The sequence below is a fragment of the Aulonocara sp. 'chitande type north' Nkhata Bay genome, linkage group LG1, assembly GCF_057382095.1.
Source record: "Aulonocara sp. 'chitande type north' Nkhata Bay isolate Kocher_YH1m ecotype deep benthic linkage group LG1, A_spYH_male_GT1.1, whole genome shotgun sequence".
Lineage (NCBI taxonomy): Eukaryota > Metazoa > Chordata > Actinopteri > Cichliformes > Cichlidae > Aulonocara > Aulonocara sp. 'chitande type north' Nkhata Bay.
Window position 1 is genome coordinate 26,987,180 of NC_141344.1, and position 17,908 is coordinate 27,005,087.

General features: G+C 39.8%; 1 protein-coding gene across 3 annotated transcripts; it reads right to left on the minus strand.

Moving 5' to 3' along the window:
- Window positions 1-6,115: 6,115 nt before the first annotated feature.
- On the minus strand, window positions 6,116-16,368 carry rbm26 (RNA binding motif protein 26). 3 transcript variants are annotated; one of them, XM_086290488.1, is made up of 22 exons: window positions 15,870-16,368; window positions 14,830-14,948; window positions 14,601-14,719; window positions 14,379-14,470; window positions 14,008-14,267; window positions 13,391-13,669; window positions 13,027-13,269; window positions 12,664-12,804; window positions 12,413-12,553; window positions 12,149-12,257; window positions 11,784-11,940; window positions 10,575-10,757; window positions 9,993-10,094; window positions 9,804-9,872; window positions 9,614-9,718; window positions 9,453-9,527; window positions 9,102-9,269; window positions 8,729-8,833; window positions 8,358-8,561; window positions 7,899-7,985; window positions 7,626-7,739; window positions 6,116-6,897 (listed from the first exon to the last, which is right to left on the minus strand). In XM_086290488.1, the coding sequence occupies exons 1-22, from the start codon at window positions 15,926-15,928 to the stop codon at window positions 6,808-6,810; spliced, it is 3,021 nt and encodes a 1,006-aa protein (XP_086146614.1). In that variant the 5' UTR covers window positions 15,929-16,368; the 3' UTR covers window positions 6,116-6,807. The 3 variants fall into 3 exon arrangements, with proteins under 3 accessions (XP_086146614.1, XP_086146621.1, XP_086146609.1); XM_086290495.1 differs by having other exon boundaries at window positions 9,993-10,091; window positions 12,149-12,260; XM_086290483.1 differs by having other exon boundaries at window positions 12,149-12,260.
- Window positions 16,369-17,908: the final 1,540 nt, after the last annotated feature.

Here is a 17,908-nt window from a genome sequence, read left to right on the forward strand (position 1 = left end):
GCAAAAAGCTGAAGATGATTTTTTTTTAATTAAGGTGCCAAAATACAATCATTACTACTTGCATTCCTGAACAGAAAAAATATGATTACGTGTTATGTTTGATTAATTTCTGACTTCTCTGAGGAGTCCAGTGTGGCCACTCAAATTTGGCAATAAAAACTGTTTTGTCAGTAACAGTTTGTTACTGAATTCAAATTATTATATGCCTGAAAAATAACAAGTACATTTTAACAGTTTCTACACAACTGTTAAATTCTTACATTTATTAACTTTGTCGTGCTACAAGATTTATTATTAGTAGTAGTAGTAGTAGTATTCTCTAAGCAGAAGAATGATCTTGCAGTTGGGTTTCACTGAACAATTCAAAAGAGAGCATCTAGAATCATATGGAGGAGCATTAGTGCATTAGGCATTGAAAGCATGTGAAGGCACCATCAATGCTTCACTTTCTGCTTGTATTTGGTAGTGGGAGATGTGCTCAATGGACACGTCTGTAATCTGTAGGCGTCACATGTTAAAATCATTTGAGGAATTATAAAAGAAGAAGACAAAGGAGCCAAAATGTCAAAAATGAAAACAATGAATATTTGTTTCCACATTTTAAATGTTCTCTGTTAAATGTTCTATTTTAATTAGTAATATTATTAATAATATGAACAATAATGTAATTGACAATATTGTAATTAATTGGAAAGCTTTGCAAATCATTGCCACTGGTTTTGCATTTTGCACATCACAGTAAAAGGATTTTATTTTTCCATTTCTATATAGGAGAAAGAAAAAAAACACGACGGAGTTTATTCCAAGTTTTGATGCCATTTGTCTCTTTGACACAAATCAGAAAGTAAAATTGTATATAATGGATGACATCGAGGCTGTAAACTTGTTATCCCATATTTTCAGAGCTCACATGGAGTGTATAAATAGACTCTTCCGACTGAGACACAATAGGGAGGCAGGTTCGGACATTTCTGCATGCTGGTCACAGCTGCACACTCCCTGGGACACAAACTCCAAATTTTCATTCATTCATACAGCTCTTCCATGAAGTGCTATTAAATAACTGTCAGGAAAATCTATGTCAATCAAAGCAGTAACTTCACAAGTTAGATCTACCAGGCCTTGCTTCAAGAACACAAGTGTGCAGGTCAAAGCACAGCTGGTTGTGTTATCAAAGAATACGATTGCACGAGTTTTGGTGGCACCATAGGTAAATGAGGGCAGGAGGAGGCGGAAGCACTCCCATACTGAGAGATCGAGGGATGAGGGAACGTGTTTCTGGTGGTGGCACAGGGGGAAAGGGTTTAAATGATGAACAGCAGATATTCTAAGAGAGCAAATCTGATTTCTCACAATTATCTCTGCAAGCCTGACAGGCACCGGGGGTGGCAGAGGAACAATGAACTAGAGAACGCTGATTGGGTTATTTGTCCCATCTCATTCATGGCTGAGGGATTGTGAAGTGCCTCTCTGCAGGTGTAGTGCATGCTACAAACACCGTACAGTAAGCAAAATTCCTGTTAGCCAAACACCGCCACTCACATTCATTGATGTTTAAAATGAAGGGTCTAAGTAAGCACACATTAGCCATTATTTTCAAATACTTGATGTAGTTTTTAGCTTCCCAACATTTTCTGGCCTTCTTTCATATAATGTGTCTTGTTTAGTGACAGGTCTGTGTCATCTTGATCAATTAAGCAAGACCTACCCTGAATACAGTTTGGTCTGTAACTGTTTGGTACACCGCCACAGTAGATTTTTCAATCAAAAAATCGAGGTAAAGTGCAGCCTTTCAGCTTTGAATCAACTTTTATTAAGTTTTTATTAGAGATGGCACGATACCACTTTTTTATGTCCGATACCGATACCGATATCATAAATTTGGATATCTGCCGATACCGATATGAATCCGATATAGTGTTTTTTAATCAACAAAACTGTTTTTTAAAATATCTTGCTGCATTTTGCAAGTCTGCAAGTTCATACTCAAGTTTAAAACAACAACTACACTAAAGCTATTCTGTTATACCTGTATACAAAAAAAATATTTCATAGTTCAGCAATACTGATCAATCTAATAAACTTAAACCTACACCATCCTCCCTATTCTGGTATTTTAAAGAGTACTTAGCGTAAATATTAAGCAACCTAACTAATAGGGTTCCAACTCCCAGCAACAACAAAATTAAATAAATAAAAAATAGGGAACCACCCCTCACGCTCCACCTCATGATGCTTAATCGACGTAATCAACCTTAATTTGATGCAGTGTGAAAAAAAATGCACAGAAATCAATTCTTTTTCAAGAAATATTAAATAGATTCAACATCTTTCTTCAACAAAATTGCAGACTGCACAGATGGTACCTTCCCAAAGTAAAAAGTACTATAGCTTACTAGGGTATATATTAGAGATGGACCGATCCGATATTACGTATCGGTATCGGTCCGATACTGACCTAAATTACTGGATCGGATATCGGAGAAAAATAAAAAATGTAATCCGATCCATTAAATATCACGAAAGCACCTCACAAAACTTGCAACACGCCGTAACTCACCTCAGAACGTATGCATCACGTGATAGAGCAGCTGTGGCATGCAGGACCTGTTGGTGGTCTGGATAGCATGTGGAGCTTCGCTAGCAACCTGGCATTTCATCTCCGACAAAGTTATCCCCGAGAGAAGTAAAGCAAGTGTGTAAGTCCATCTCTGAATGTTTGTAAAGCATTCCCACGTTAAGCTTAACAAGCGACTGCCTCTCGCTCTCCGGCTGCTACTTCAATCTGAAACTGCTTAAATCAGCTGATCGGCTTTTCTGTCGCGAGTCTGTCTCTCGTTTGTTTTTGGTCCACTTTGCGCCAGAAAGAGGAAACCAGCGGCTGAACAACAGCAGCACGTTTAAGCTTGATAAGCTGTTGTTAGAATTTATTTAATATTAATTTCTACACCAGGATCTTTTTCTACGTAGCTGACGCTGGTAACTGTGCAGGGGCGGATCTAGCAAAGTTTAGCCAGGGGGGCCGATAGGGCATTAACTGGGAAAAGGGGGCACAAAGACATACTTTTCTTTCTTATTCTCATTTAAAATGTCGAGCTTTTAATAAATAATTATCTGACACCCAAAGTTTTAATTTGATGTAAAATGAATAGAAGTCAATTACTGTACATAGTGACTATTAAGTCTAATATATATACCCTAGTAAGCTATAGTACTTTTTACTTTGGGAAGGTACCATCTGTGCAGTCTGCAATTTTGTTGAAGAAAGATGTTGAATCTATTTAATATTTCTTGAAAAAGAATTGATTTCTGTGCATTTTTTTTCACACTGCATCAAATTAAGGTTGATTACGTCGATTAAGCATCATGAGGTGGAGCGTGAGGGGTGGTTCCCTATTTTTTATTTATTTAATTTTGTTGTTGCTGGGAGTTGGAACCCTATTAGTTAGGTTGCTTAATATTTACGCTAAGTACTCTTTAAAATACCAGAATAGGGAGGATGGTGTAGGTTTAAGTTTATTAGATTGATCAGTATTGCTGAACTATGAAATATTTTTTTTGTATACAGGTATAACAGAATAGCTTTAGTGTAGTTGTTGTTTTAAACTTGAGTATGAACTTGCAGACTTGCAAAATGCAGCAAGATATTTTAAAAAACAGTTTTGTTGATTAAAAAACACTATATCGGATTCATATCGGTATCGGCAGATATCCAAATTTATGATATCGGTATCGGTATCGGACATAAAAAAGTGGTATCGTGCCATCTCTAGTATATATATTAGACTTAATAGTCACTATATACAGTAATTGACTTCTATTCATTTTACATCAAATTAAAACTTTGGGTGTCAGATAATTATTTATTAAAAGCTCGACATTTTAAATGAGAATAAGAAAGAAAAGTATGTCTTTGTGCCCCCTTTTCCCAGTTAATGCCCTATCGGCCCCCCTGGCTAAACTTTGCTAGATCCGCCCCTGCACAGTTACCAGCGTCAGCTACGTAGAAAAAGATCCTGGTGTAGAAATTAATATTAAATAAATTCTAACAACAGCTTATCAAGCTTAAACGTGCTGCTGTTGTTCAGCCGCTGGTTTCCTCTTTCTGGCGCAAAGTGGACCAAAAACAAACGAGAGACAGACTCGCGACAGAAAAGCCGATCAGCTGATTTAAGCAGTTTCAGATTGAAGTAGCAGCCGGAGAGCGAGAGGCAGTCGCTTGTTAAGCTTAACGTGGGAATGCTTTACAAACATTCAGAGATGGACTTACACACTTGCTTTACTTCTCTCGGGGATAACTTTGTCGGAGATGAAATGCCAGGTTGCTAGCGAAGCTCCACATGCTATCCAGACCACCAACAGGTCCCGCATGCCACAGCTGCTCTATCACGTGATGCATACGTTCTGAGGTGAGTTACGGCGTGTTGCAAGTTTTGTGAGGTGCTTTCGTGATATTTAATGGATCGGATTACATTTTTTATTTTTCTCCGATATCCGATCCAGTAATTTAGGTCAGTATCGGACCGATACCGATACGTAATATCGGATCGGTCCATCTCTAGTTTTTATACATTGCTTTCATTTTCAGAGGCTCAAAAGCAACTGAACAAAAGACAATAATCCTCAAATATAAGGATTTGTATCAATACTTGGATGAAAATCCTTTGCAGTGAATTACTGCCTGAAGTCTAGAACACATGGGCATCTCCAAATGTCTCACTTGAGATGTTCTGCTAGGCCTGCACAGTTGCAGTTACCTTCAGGCGCTGCTTGTTCGTGAGTGTTTTTGTCATCGGGTTTGTCTTCGCTAACTGTAAAGCATGTTCTTTTAAGTTGGGATCAGGTGACGATTTTTTTTCCTCCTACAGTATGTTTCAGGTGATTATCCATCTGCACTGTGAAGCACTGAAATGTGAGCAGAGGGTAAAGGCCTATGCACACCACAGCTCATCCCACTAGTTCTATCAGCAGTTAGATCAATAAACAATAGTGACTTGATTCCACCAGCAGCCATACACGCCCATGCAATAAAAATTGCCTTAGTTTATATGATAGATAATGTGGCATGGTTCTTGTATCATTTTTATCCATTTCATTTATCATGAAATAACAAGGAAACAGGACTCACCTGACCTTTAAACTGTTAACCAGTCAAGTGTCTAATTTTTTTTGTGCCTCTAAAAATGGATTTGTTACCTTAAAAGTTAACGTAATGCTTTGCTAAACCCCTAAATTAAAGCAGAATGTTATTCACTTTGTTTGATTCAAAGCCCACTGTGGAGGTACAGTGGCAGAACTACAAAAAATGTGTCAGCCCAAAAACTAACCAACCAAATTATACGACACTCTCTTATGGCCCACGTTGCTCAAAGACTTTTGGTATTGAGGCTCACCATGAACACTGCCATGGTTTAAATGGATACCTGCATTTGACTGCTACTATCAGTAACAGGCTCTTCATTTAACAAAAAGCACAAAAACCTCAAGTGGAACAGACGACTGCTCTGAAAGTTTTTTGGTACAAGAACAAAATCCAGAATTACACGTAAAGTCAACACTAAGCTATTACACAGATTCACAAGGCTGTTTCATCAAAATGATGCATCATTACAGAAAACAAAACTGTTACTTAATACTGTTGTGTTCAATTTTTAAACACAATTACTCCCGTTACAAACAGCACAGCAGTGTGCGATGTAAACAAAGTTCTGTCAAACTCGAACTTTTTGCATATATCTTAATGTCACACAATAATCAATCCCCAATTTATAAAATATTTCTGTATTTTAATACAGCATCACATTGAGCTTGGCACCAAATAAAGACTGATACAGTCGATACAACATGACAAGATTAGCGTAAAATGTTGACGCTTCTTAGAGAAGGATGTGTTGAAGCTGCAGCACACTGACAGCTCCTACAAAAAAAAAAAAAAAAAAATTTTTTAGATTGAATCAGTTTCCAAATGTTTTGGTTTTTTTGCAAAAACAGATATACAGCATGATGTCTGCCTTACCTTTATATGCCATTTGGTGCTACATGGCACTTACCAGTTCCAGTTAAAGCTGTTGAGTTTGTTTGGGTTTTTTAGGAAGTTTGCTCTTAGGTGAAGATGAAGGTTTTTTTTGGTTTGTTGAAATGGTCTTTTTTCAGCTCTTTTTTTGGCTGCTTTTTTTTTTCCCCACTGCCAATTGTTTTGTTTTTTTCTTTTGGGAAACGGGGGAGGGATTTTTTTTTTTTTTTGGCAGCATGTTTTAGACCATTTCAATTCTTTATTTTTTTGTACAATCCAAAGTAAAGCAAAGAACTTAGAAGCCAAGCTTTCATACAAATCAATTAAACTCATTCATAAAATATTTACACACAAGCGTTTAAACCAGTCAACCTAACACTATTCTGCAAAAGCTACTGTCATTGGTTTAAATTATAACACAGCTTTTTTTTTTATTTTTAGGAACTCAAAAAAATGTGTCTTTCAGTGATCAGCTGTTATGTCCCAACAAACTAATTGTATTCTGTGAACCCAAATATGAAAGAAAAAAAAACAGTCTACATTAAGAGCAATAAAAAAAAAAATCAGCACTGTTGCATCTGGTATACACAATGAAATTCATTAAACTTGTACATGGTTTTTCTGCCAGTTACAGCAATTCTAGGGGAAAAAAACACATCTAGCCAAAGTGAAATGTGTCTTGCTGATTTATAAGCAAGCATTGAAATCTTCTCTAAAGTTCCACTTGTCCTCCACACCAGTGTAACCACAGGAAGAAAAGAAAACAAACAAACAAAAAAACATCTGAGTGAGCCTCATCTGCGCCAGGGGCGAGGCTCGTTGTCGTCTTCTTCCTCATCGTCGTCCGCCAGCAGCGCATCATCGCTTAGAGACTCTTCTGGGTACTGATAGGACAGAAGAAAAGAAACTGAGATTACTACACGTGCTTAAAAAGTGCAGAAAACTCCACAACACATCTGTTTCTTTCTAAAAAGGTCCTAAGACAAACTAAATTCTCCATCTGAGAGTAATCAAGGTATGAGGGGCTGTGCGAATTTCACTGACCAGCACTGTTATTAAAACCACAGACAGATAAAGTGAATCAACAATGATCATCTAGTGAAAATGCAATACTCTGATGGGAAACCCTGGGCAGTCAGAAGCGTGACATCTACAACAACATTTTTTCATCCCCAGAAACGTCCAAAATGATGTCAGCTGGGCCGAGGAGTATGGAATGGAAGAAATCCTGATCCACAAATTGCCATTGCCATTGAATCTGTAGCCCAGTGCCATGATGGGTTAAGTATGGGAGAGTAGGGGTGATGGGATGCAATATTAAGCAGCTGGTTTTAATATTTTGGCTGATCAGTACAATCCTAGTACAGTTCCTGCATTGATGTGTAAGAGCTCCCCCTTGTGGCTGTTAAATACAAGAAACATATTTGATAAGTTTTACTGAGATGAGCACATCTAAAAAAGTCCTCACTAAAGAAAATATTTCCAAGTGGATTTAATAGCAGCATGAGGAAGAAATAAGTCTAATGCTCTCCTCGTGACTCACGTGTCAGAAAATCCCCCACACTGAATCAACAGTGCCAACACTAAGGCAAGGTGAGAAACATCCACAAACCTCATCTTCCTCAGGTTCTGCTTCGTCAGCATCCGCAGTAGTGAGAGTGGTGACAGGCTTATGCCAAGCCAGGCGCAAAGTCTGGTTATTAAATTTCACTCCGTGAAGAGCCGCCTGCAGGTGGACAACATAAAGCAGACAGAGGGGGGGCAGGTGTCAACATCAGGCTTAGCTGCTGGTCTTTGTGCCTTATCCTTGCTAATCCAAGGACGAGCCATAATGCAGAAAAAAATGAAACAGACATTTCACTGTTTGAATGTTAAAGTGCATCACCTGCTCTGCTTCCGCTCTCGTCTTGTACGTGATGACCGCGGACAGGTTACCCTCATCAATCCGGCAATCTTCAATTTCTCCAAATTGCTACAGGATTGGGAAAGCAAAGCATTTTGGTCATTGAACAAACTAATACATCACAACAGTGAGGAAAATGTTCCTAACAAACCAGCAACGTGGCCTGCTGTTAACCTACAGTTGGTTAAAATGCAGAGGAAGCAGTGTAGACAGTGTTAAGCTCACTGGAAATTATGAATATGGAATATTTTTTACACCAGCTATATACTAAACAGTGTCAATATTTTTAATATCTTCTCTTAAATGTATTATTATGATTATCTTTAGATGAGCACTGTATGCTCACCAAACGTAAAACTTTAACATCCTGTCATTTTACACTGTTACACAGCACAGTGGCTGCTATCAAATGTCTGTTTTTTCCGTTTTAGGTTCACTTACAGCAAAGTGTGGTAGCAAATCTATGCGGTCTGTGTCGTTGAAACCAGAAATTTTCAGCGCTCTTGGTCGATGATCCACGACTGCGTGCAGCGGCACACCTCTTCCTCGCCCCCTAGAGCCCCTTCCCCGAGCCCTGACGGCACCGCGGCCCCGAGGATGGACACCCCGGCCCCGCCCTGGTGACAGCAACCCCCGTTTAGCTGCCTGAAAGAAAACAATCAGAGCACATCAGAACACAGCTGGAGTGGAGATTATGTTTCATCATTTGAAATTCCAAGAACAAGTCTGCCCTCAAGTGGCTACTGTGCAAGCAGCATTTTTATACATGGTTTCAAGCTTGCCCTCTTTCTTTTTTTTTTTAAATTCAATACCTCAATTTGCAGCTGGGTATATTTGATCTTCAACAGGGCTGTGTCCTCTCCAGCCTGAGTCTTCTTATACAGATCCAGCTGTGCATCCAGCAGTTCTTTCTGTGCCTGTGAGTGAAAGCAGATTTAATAAAAATAAATGCTGGCCATCAACTAGAATTTTAAATTAAAACAGAAAACAAGCAAATATATCAAGTGTGGGAGAATCTAACAGCAACAGCAAGTTACAACCATTTTCTGTGATATACTAGAAGAAAAAGGAGAGAAAAAACTCAATCACTGAAATCAAGATCAAATCAATAATAATCCATCAGGTTCTTATCAGTTGGCTTTTGTTTGACCATATCGGTGTATTTCTTCTTTTAGGTAACACTACCTGGGCCTTGCTTTTTGCTATCCGCAGTGGGTTGCTGTTGCTTGAGATTAATTTTATCTCCTCTTGCAGTTTGGTGATGCTCTTTGTTAACATGTCCAAAGTTTCCATGATCTTGGCTTTATCCTCTGCCTTCATTGATTTGTTCTTCTCAAGTTTGGATATCAGGAGCTGCAGCAGACATAAGCAGAGAAATACAAGTTTAACATTTGCTGATGTCTCCATATTTGAATAATTACACTTGAGGTGAAAATAAATGTTAAAAAAAAAAACCATAATAATCTTACTCAAATCATCCAAATCTATGCAAATTAACACTGAGCAACAGAAGCCTTTATTCCTTCTGCATCTTACCTTTTGTGTCTCAATGTGCTTCTCCAATATTTCCTGCTTCTTCTTCCTCACATCTTGCTGCAGTTTTAGAGCTTCCTGTGTAATTAGAAATGGGGATAGGATACAGTTTTTTTGCTCGACTTATAAATCACTGCCCCTCCAAATTTCCATCCATTTCTCACCTGTTTCTTCTTCAAAGCTTCCTCTGAGGTCCTTTGTGCTGTCTTCAGGACAGCAGGATTGTACACAGTCTTTGTGAGTCCCATGGACGTTGAACACACCTGAAACTGAGAGAAAACAATTACATTTGCAAGAGAAGGAGAACATTTTAAAAGGGACGCAAAGACTTCTGAACACAGAGTGGAGACTTACTTTTTCAATTGGAGCTGCTGGTTTTGTACAGAAGCCTAGACGATCCTTCACTGACAGCTTAGTGGGATTCTGCACAAAAGGGGTGTGGGGAGGGGGTCAAAAAGGGGGGAAATGTTTATACAGACCTCGGGCAAATTTTGACAAGTACACGCAACAAAACACATCCTCAGCAAGACCGCCTACACACACCTGTGAGGCTGCACCGGATTCCTGACCGGGCCCTGAATTCTGAGGCAGCATGGGTCCCAGACGGTCTTTGACAGACTGCTTCAGGGAAGTGGCTGGAGGCTGCTGAAAAACAAAGACGGTGTACAATTGTGAAATGGAAGGCATTTTAGCGGATAAATAGGCTGTCCCTCTTCCAGATTTGCCTCCGCTGCATTTATTTTTTTAGACAGCAAAACAAGTTCTTTGTGCTGTACGTGCAGAAATGACAGGTATTACAGCCGCCGAGTTTTCTACATTGCAAAAAGAGAGCCAAGAGAAGACAATGTGGCACAGTGTCTAGTTCTTGCAAATTATCAAAAAATACCCTTAAAACAGGAAATACATTTCACACCTTAAAACATTAACATTGGCTGTGGTGTGTTCTTGTTTAAGCTGATTAAGTTAGAGGAACTTGTATTACTGTGAATCTGTAATCACAATGAATCCACTGGTTTGCAAGTGCCTCCTATTTTAAAGAAAATTAGAGGAAAAGCAGTTGCTTGTGTAAAGATAACAGTCTGCAAAAGCGTGTTATGAGAGATGGCTGACTTTAACAGTGGCTACCTGTGGCTGTAACTGCTGCTGTAACTGAGACTGGCCCTGGGCATCGTTTCCATCCTCACGAAACCAGTGTACCCTGATGAAACGGTTGTTGAGAACCGCCTCAGTGCTTTGCATGGCCCGCTTTGCCTCATCAGGAGAGGAAAACTGTATCAGTGCCCCCTCAGGGTCACTCTGGTAGGCCACCTGTAAAAACATTTAAAACCATTTTTAAAACAGACAGAGGACAACACATTACAATCTGAAAACCACGGTCACTCAAGGGGATAACAATGTGTGTGTGATGAGCTGTGGTCAGCTAAGTCACTCGCAAACATCAGCTTCACTCATCTGGATATCTGGATATTTGCCTTAACAGTAGCACATAGACACGATCAAAGTCAGTTTTCTTGCAAACAAACCTGATAACACAACGAGGGGCTTTATCGGACTCTGAAATTTTAACTCTTTACACTACATCTTTACACTACATCTTTACACTACATCTTGAAAGCCCTACTAGGCTTTCAAGATGTAGTGAGTGGTTTCCGTTATACTTCAGGCCTCCTTATAAAACAAAATAATTCGGTGTGCATTAGAAGTTAGCGAGGGTAGTTTCTGCCTATGCTGCTTCCAGGAAACGTCTTGATTGATATATACTGAGGTGTCAAAACTTGTCGTTAAGGGTAGAGGGGAAGTTATCAAAAGTCATCTTTATGAGATAAAGAGTTAATTCAACATTATTTGATTCCTAAACGGACACAAGAGCAGTTACATGGTGTTAGTTCCACCTGATCATCCCAAGAGTCATTATGTTTACCTTTTACTGTCCAATCCTTCAAAGCCTAAAACTACATCAATGTATTTTGTAAAAGAGTACGCAGTTGTTTTTGAAGATACCTTAGCAGTCAATCTCTTATTTTGACATGTGATATCTTTATTGATATTGCCTGTCAGATTTATGTTGGACCAGAGCTGTTGCAAATCATGTTACTCAAATAGCTTTATGGCATAATTTTATATTTTATTTCTAAAAGACAACCTAGAAGATTAATCTAAACCACTAGACAAACCATGTGTGACTCTTTAACCTTTTAATACCAGATCCATGCATGCATACTGTTCACACATCAATCACCAACTGAACAGCATATATGATTGCGCTATACTGTGGTTACACGTGTTAATAACCAACAACGATCAAAGCCGGGACATCCATATCCGGAAACTGACCTGCAGGTTGACGATGGTTCCAAACTTGCTGAAATGCTCGTTGAGTTTGCTGATGTTGTTGAGCTCGGGGGGAATTTGCCGAACAAGCAGCTTGGCGTTAGGAGTAAACTGAGCCCTTTTGTGGCTGCCCTGGTGGTTGGGTTTATTAAAGTTGATTCTGAGCAGAGAGGAGAAAATTAACCAATTCACATGTGTCAAATTATACCCCTCTTTACATGTGCTGTTGTGTGAATGTGTGTGTGAATGGGTGGATGACTGAATGTGTAAAGCGCTTTGGGGTCCTTAGGGACTAGTAAAACGCTATACAAATACAGGCCATTTACATACTATAGAAAAAATACAAACAAAAACAAAGTGTTTCTTACTTGTCAAACCAAGGTTTCTTGGTGGGCAGCCCTCCATCATGAGATGGAGCGGGTCTCTTCCTCGAATCAGATTCCATGACAATTCTCATACTGTTGTTGGGAATCTTGTCTGCTGGAACAAACACTGATAGGTTAATTTCTGAGACCAACACATGTGGCTCATAAAAGGAGAATACAAGTCTAGAGAAACACTTCTGATTGCAGTAGATGAAATGCACATATAACTGAGGACAGTCTTTTCAAAGTTCAAATGGTTTAAAATACCTCTGTGTGGCTGATCGACCTCCCCCATAGTGAGACCAATCAGGTTGGGTCTCTGGGCATTGACCCGGTGACGATAGATCTGCCTGGAAGTATTGGTGATGCTGGGGGCCTCGGGATTGTACACGTCTATGTCATAGTGATCTGATCAGCAGAGAGAGGATCATTTAGCTCATAAAATACTGGGGTAAAGTACAGCAACCAATTTATAAATCTAAAATTATATAGACTACATAAGAGATTAGAGACATTACCAGAGTTGAAGAGTGGCCTTGAGAGTGGTGGAAGCGAGGAGCGCATCCCAGAGGTGACAATGGTGGGAACGGAGCTGGTGATGGAATTGGGAGGACCATCCATGCCTGCTGGTTGCAGTGGAGGAAGAGGAGGAGGGGGACCTGTGCCAGATAAAGCAAGAGTTAACATCTTTGGTAGCCCTTTTCTGTAGCGATATATCACTTTGTAGTTTTAAGCATAAAGAATTTATTTGATGACTTAAAAAAGTCCCTAAACTTTAAAATTGCTTTAATGCTAATTCAACCTATTAGTACTTTTTAAAACCTTGAATCAAAGTGTCAGGAAAAAAGAGGAAATACAGCAATTATTATCTGAATCTCTACCTGCAATGGGTGGGAGGCTAGGTGGAAGGGCACCTGGAGGGGGCACAGGTGGCCGAAGGTTCACAGGTGGTGGGTTCATGAGAGGTGGTGGTGGTGGGAGGCCTGGGGGTGGTGGTGGCTCCACACCTGGAATTGGTGGAGGTTGGAAGGGCAACATACTGGGCAAATTGACATCCTCCACTACAACGGGATCACTTCCGTGATCGAAAGGACACAGATCCCCCTGCATGCAGAATCCCTTTTCTGCAAAAGGAAACAGAGCTATGTAGAACAAACAAATATACAACGTCCAAGAACAAAACAGAACACATTTAATATATTTTTATATACATATATATATATATTTAATATCAGCTGTCCTTACCGTCATAGTCACGGCATCGATTTCTCTGTTGAGGGGGAGGCCCCCTGTTGAAAGGGACCCGATCCATAGGGTGCTCGGGATGGAAGTCTGACCAGCTCTCTGTGGTGTTGTTGCTGTGATGATGTGTGGGAGCAATGACTGTAATAGTGCTGCTCAGTGTTGGCACAGGGAAGTGTGAAGTGGTTGCAGTGGAGACAAGAGCAGCTGGGGTATATCCATCACCACTCTCTGACCTGTCCCCTCGTTCATGATCATACTTCAACTTTCCAGAGTCTCGTTCTAGAGAGAAAAGAAAGGCCACATGGCTTTAAATCACTAACACATATACAAAAGTGACAAATCAGACCTGTGAATCAGGTACACCGTTTTTAGTTTGATCCTTTTTCTCTTTAACTGCTCAGCACTGGTAGATCATCATATACAGTGAACTATTCAGGAAATCCTATTGAATTCTTAAGATTGGGTAAATTCATACCAGAGGAAATACACACCTATACCAAACAAATACATCTCCAGGAAAAATAAGATGTTCTAAGATCTGTAATGAAGTTGGCATGTTCGCACATTAAAAAGAAAAATACTGATATTTTTACAACCTGAGTTAATCAGGTTCTTACCTCGACTTCTGCTTCTCGACCGAGTTCTACTGAGGGACCGGCTCCTGGTGCGATCTCGATCCCTGTCTCTTTCCCTGTCTCTGTCACGGTCTCGGATACGGTCTTTGCTCCAGCTCCTGCTTCGGCTACGACTACGACTGTAACTGCGGCTGCGGCCTCTTCTGCGATTGTAGCGTTCACGGTAAGAGTCCCTTCTCGGCGGGTTGCGATCATAATCCCTCTTCCTGGAGCGATCGTCTCGCTTACGGTCATCTCCTCTCCTGAAAATTTTTTTTTTTTTTAAACAATGAGTGAAATGAGTGAAAGAAAAACACATGTTGACATGGTTTTTGTTTTGTTTTTTCTAAATGAGAACAGGCAAATGCACACACCTGCTGTCTCTGCTGTAGCGAGAACTTGATTGTGGGGGGCTGTGATTCACGCGTCGCAAAAATTTCTTGTCTCGTTCGTCTTCACGATTTGCCTGAACAAGAAAAAAAAGGTGCCTATTTAAACTGGTTGCTCATACTGTTTAGCAAGTGTGCATTTAACTGATGTTAATAATCTTTGGGTACTCAGGCTGTTTGAAATTCTTGACATTAAAAGAAGATAACCTCATCTTTCTTCTGCTCTTCTTTCTCAACTTTGATCACAGAGGGTGGCTGCTCAAGCTGTGGGAGGTAGCTTTTGTTGTTAACGGCTTCAAACAGCTTATCCACAAATGGCTGGGTTTCTGGAAAGAAAAAAAAAGTAATAGAATAATATTTTAAACCAGAGTCAAATAACATTCAGGATCACATGATAAAGGTAATGGGGCTTGGAAAATAAAGCTTTAATAATTACCTTTCTGAAGAAATACATCCAGCTGGTCTATACAAAGGGCTTTAAGTTCCTTTTCACTTTTGTCCTTCTTCACCAACGCAACAACATACTTGGCGAGCGCAGAAGGGTCTGCATCACAGCTGCAATCGTTAAGAAAGAAATCCATATAACACTTGAACAAGATTTCCTTTTAAAACCAGACAATTTGTCTGTGACAATACGTGTTGGGAGGACACAGTCGTTTATGAAAGCTGCAAAATGCAGGTGAGTTAACTAACTGTATCCACTGAATTTACAATACACCACAAAAGCAGGCAGTAGCTTTGCTGTTGTTGGTAGGAAATGTTATTGGTTCTGGCTCATTTAAAGCTTAAATAACATAAATAAATAACTGACTCAGTTAGTACTTTGTTTAGCTTTTCTTGTAAGTGATACCAGGAATTAAGAGTTAACAATATATTATTTGCAACTCTGTGCTGCCTTGATTTATTACATCTCCTTATCGTTCTTTATAAAGCTGCTTGGTTATGTGACGTGCATTTTTAATGTTGCTGAATCAAGTTTGGGGACACAGTGTGACAGTTTTGTTATTTAATCTGGTTATTTCTAGGCTGGCTGTACTGAGGAAAGCAGTTATATAATTATATATTTGACCAGTGGTATTTTGCACATGCAGCAGAGTTTAAGCAAAAGGGACTTAGGACTGTTTCGTATATTAAGGACACTTTTTCGTAGACTAAGAATGTTCTAATCATGCATCTTATATTACAGGACATGGTTAACCACCATATTATCACCACATTATTACCATGTAACAGCTTTTCCTCTCCCTTACCCTTTTAAAGGCGCAACACATTATGTTTACTCGGAGTACATTTTAATTTGGCAACTTTTTTCACAACCAAAATTAATTTTTACTTCAGTAAAATGTCAATAAAGCAACGGGACCTTTACTGGAGCAAAATTTACTCTTTCAAGCCCCCATTCATTTAAGTAGTTTGTGTAACTCCGACTAAACTAAATTTACTAAAGCCTTTTGGCTAATGGCTAACCATACTTACATGGGCTCGAGGGTTTCAGACAGCCATGTTTTCAAGGCATCGAGGTTTTCAATGATCATCTTAGATCCAAAGGAGCCTTTCCTCGACCACCGCCACAGTTAAAGCTAATCGGGGCTGATGCTGTTTATCTGTGTAAAAGCACAGCTGACATTAGCTGGTGAAACTAGCAGCTTCAGTGGACAGACTGTGATGCTAAACGTGACGTTAGCTTGACTGCCGAGTTAACGCAGCGTAACGTTGGCTGGGCTAGCACACGTCTTTCCAGGCCCCGAGCGTGCTGCACAATCCCGCCACCCTTCTGCTGTGTTTATTATCGAAACGCCGGTGGTGGAGGGAGGTCTGTTGCCTCTCAACGCTGAAGCTGCTAACTCTGAAGTTTACAAACGATTTCAGTTCGATGAATTAAATAGCATCCGCGCTTAAATTGCTATTTCGTCCCCTCTCACTAGTGGTTACTATGCCATGAATACTATTTACTTCCGGTTGAACTCTCGTTGGAAAAATTCTCGAAAAATCGCGAGAGGGCAACTCTGGGAGCCGTGTCCGTCGACGTAAAAAGTGCGAAATTTCTGCTCATTTAACCGCTGTTTTTTGTTTTCAGTGTGTCCCAAACGAAAGAAATATGCAATTTATTATTATTATTCCAAGCTCAACTTCCTTGCCTGTGGTTCACTTTCACAACATAGACAATAACAAGTTTCCACTTACTTCACTCTGCACCTCCCCACCCCTGCATATTTATATTGCACATGTGGTCCACTAGACTCGAGGGTAGGTGCTGTGTCCCTTCACTCTAGTGATGGGTCGTTCGCGAACGAAATGGCTCTTAGAGCCGACTCTTTGACGTGAACGACGCGAGCCGGCTCCTTATCGCGAGCCGTCACGTGGTTTTTTTTTTTTTTCTTTCTCTCAGCCTCTCTCTCGCACTTTTTTTCCGCTTCACTCTGCACGCGAGCCTTGTGCTTTACGCTGGGCAGAGGGGGGAGGGGCGGTAGTTACACTCAGTAGCACAGGAACAGAGCCAGAGAGAGAGAAAGAGAGGCAGGGACAACAACATTAGAAAGGTATAGTAATCATCCACAACTATTTTCGGTTGCAGATGATAAAGGATTGAGAAAGTTTATTCATGCAGGTCCATATGACAGAGAATATGCATGTTCTTTTAGTTTTCATATTATAATTTATATTTAATTGTGTTGTGGTTTGCAGTGTTTTGTGTTCTTTTCACTTTAAATTTGTGAAAGGAAAAAGCTGAAAATGTAAATAGTTAAAACTTGAAATGTGAATAGTTGATTTTTGTATTAGATGATTTATTTATTACATTTTATGTGGAGTGAATAAATAAAAGTATATTTACGGTGGCCCCTAGAGACAAAGCACATACAAACTTCAAATCACGTACGAACTCTGAAGCATGTACAAACTCCAAAACACGTAAAAACACGTACAAACTCCAAAACACGTAAAAACTCCAAAACACGTAAAAACACGTACAGACTCCGAAGCACGTAAAAACTCAGAAGCATATAAAAACTCAGAAGCACATAAAAACTCAAAACACGTACAAAAGAACAACAGAAGTGCTCCAGGATGCTGGGCGCAGTGTTGAGCCTTTGTTATCTTGTGGCTACACAAGCCAGCAAGTACCAATGACCGGATTTGGTGTGTGGTAATAACAGGTAAATGAACTTTTTTTAAAATTATTTGAATATATATATGAGTGCCCCGAGCATCGAGGCACACCACATTGCTCCCAGTGTTGCACAACCAAGGCCAAGACAAATAGCATTTAGCCTTGTGCAAGACATCACGTCTGATTTTGTGCTTTTCATCTTTGATGCCATACAGAAATTAATCCACATCAGTAAATATACGCTGATCTAAGTTATCTTCCAGATTCTAGATCTTAGATGGACGGGAACACAGTATACAGGCATCAGATCCAAGATTGACAGGAAGCTGGTTAGTTTAGTTTCCGTTCAATTCAACGAAGTAAACATTAATCAGGATCAAAAACCTTGCTTACTTGTTCAAGATTA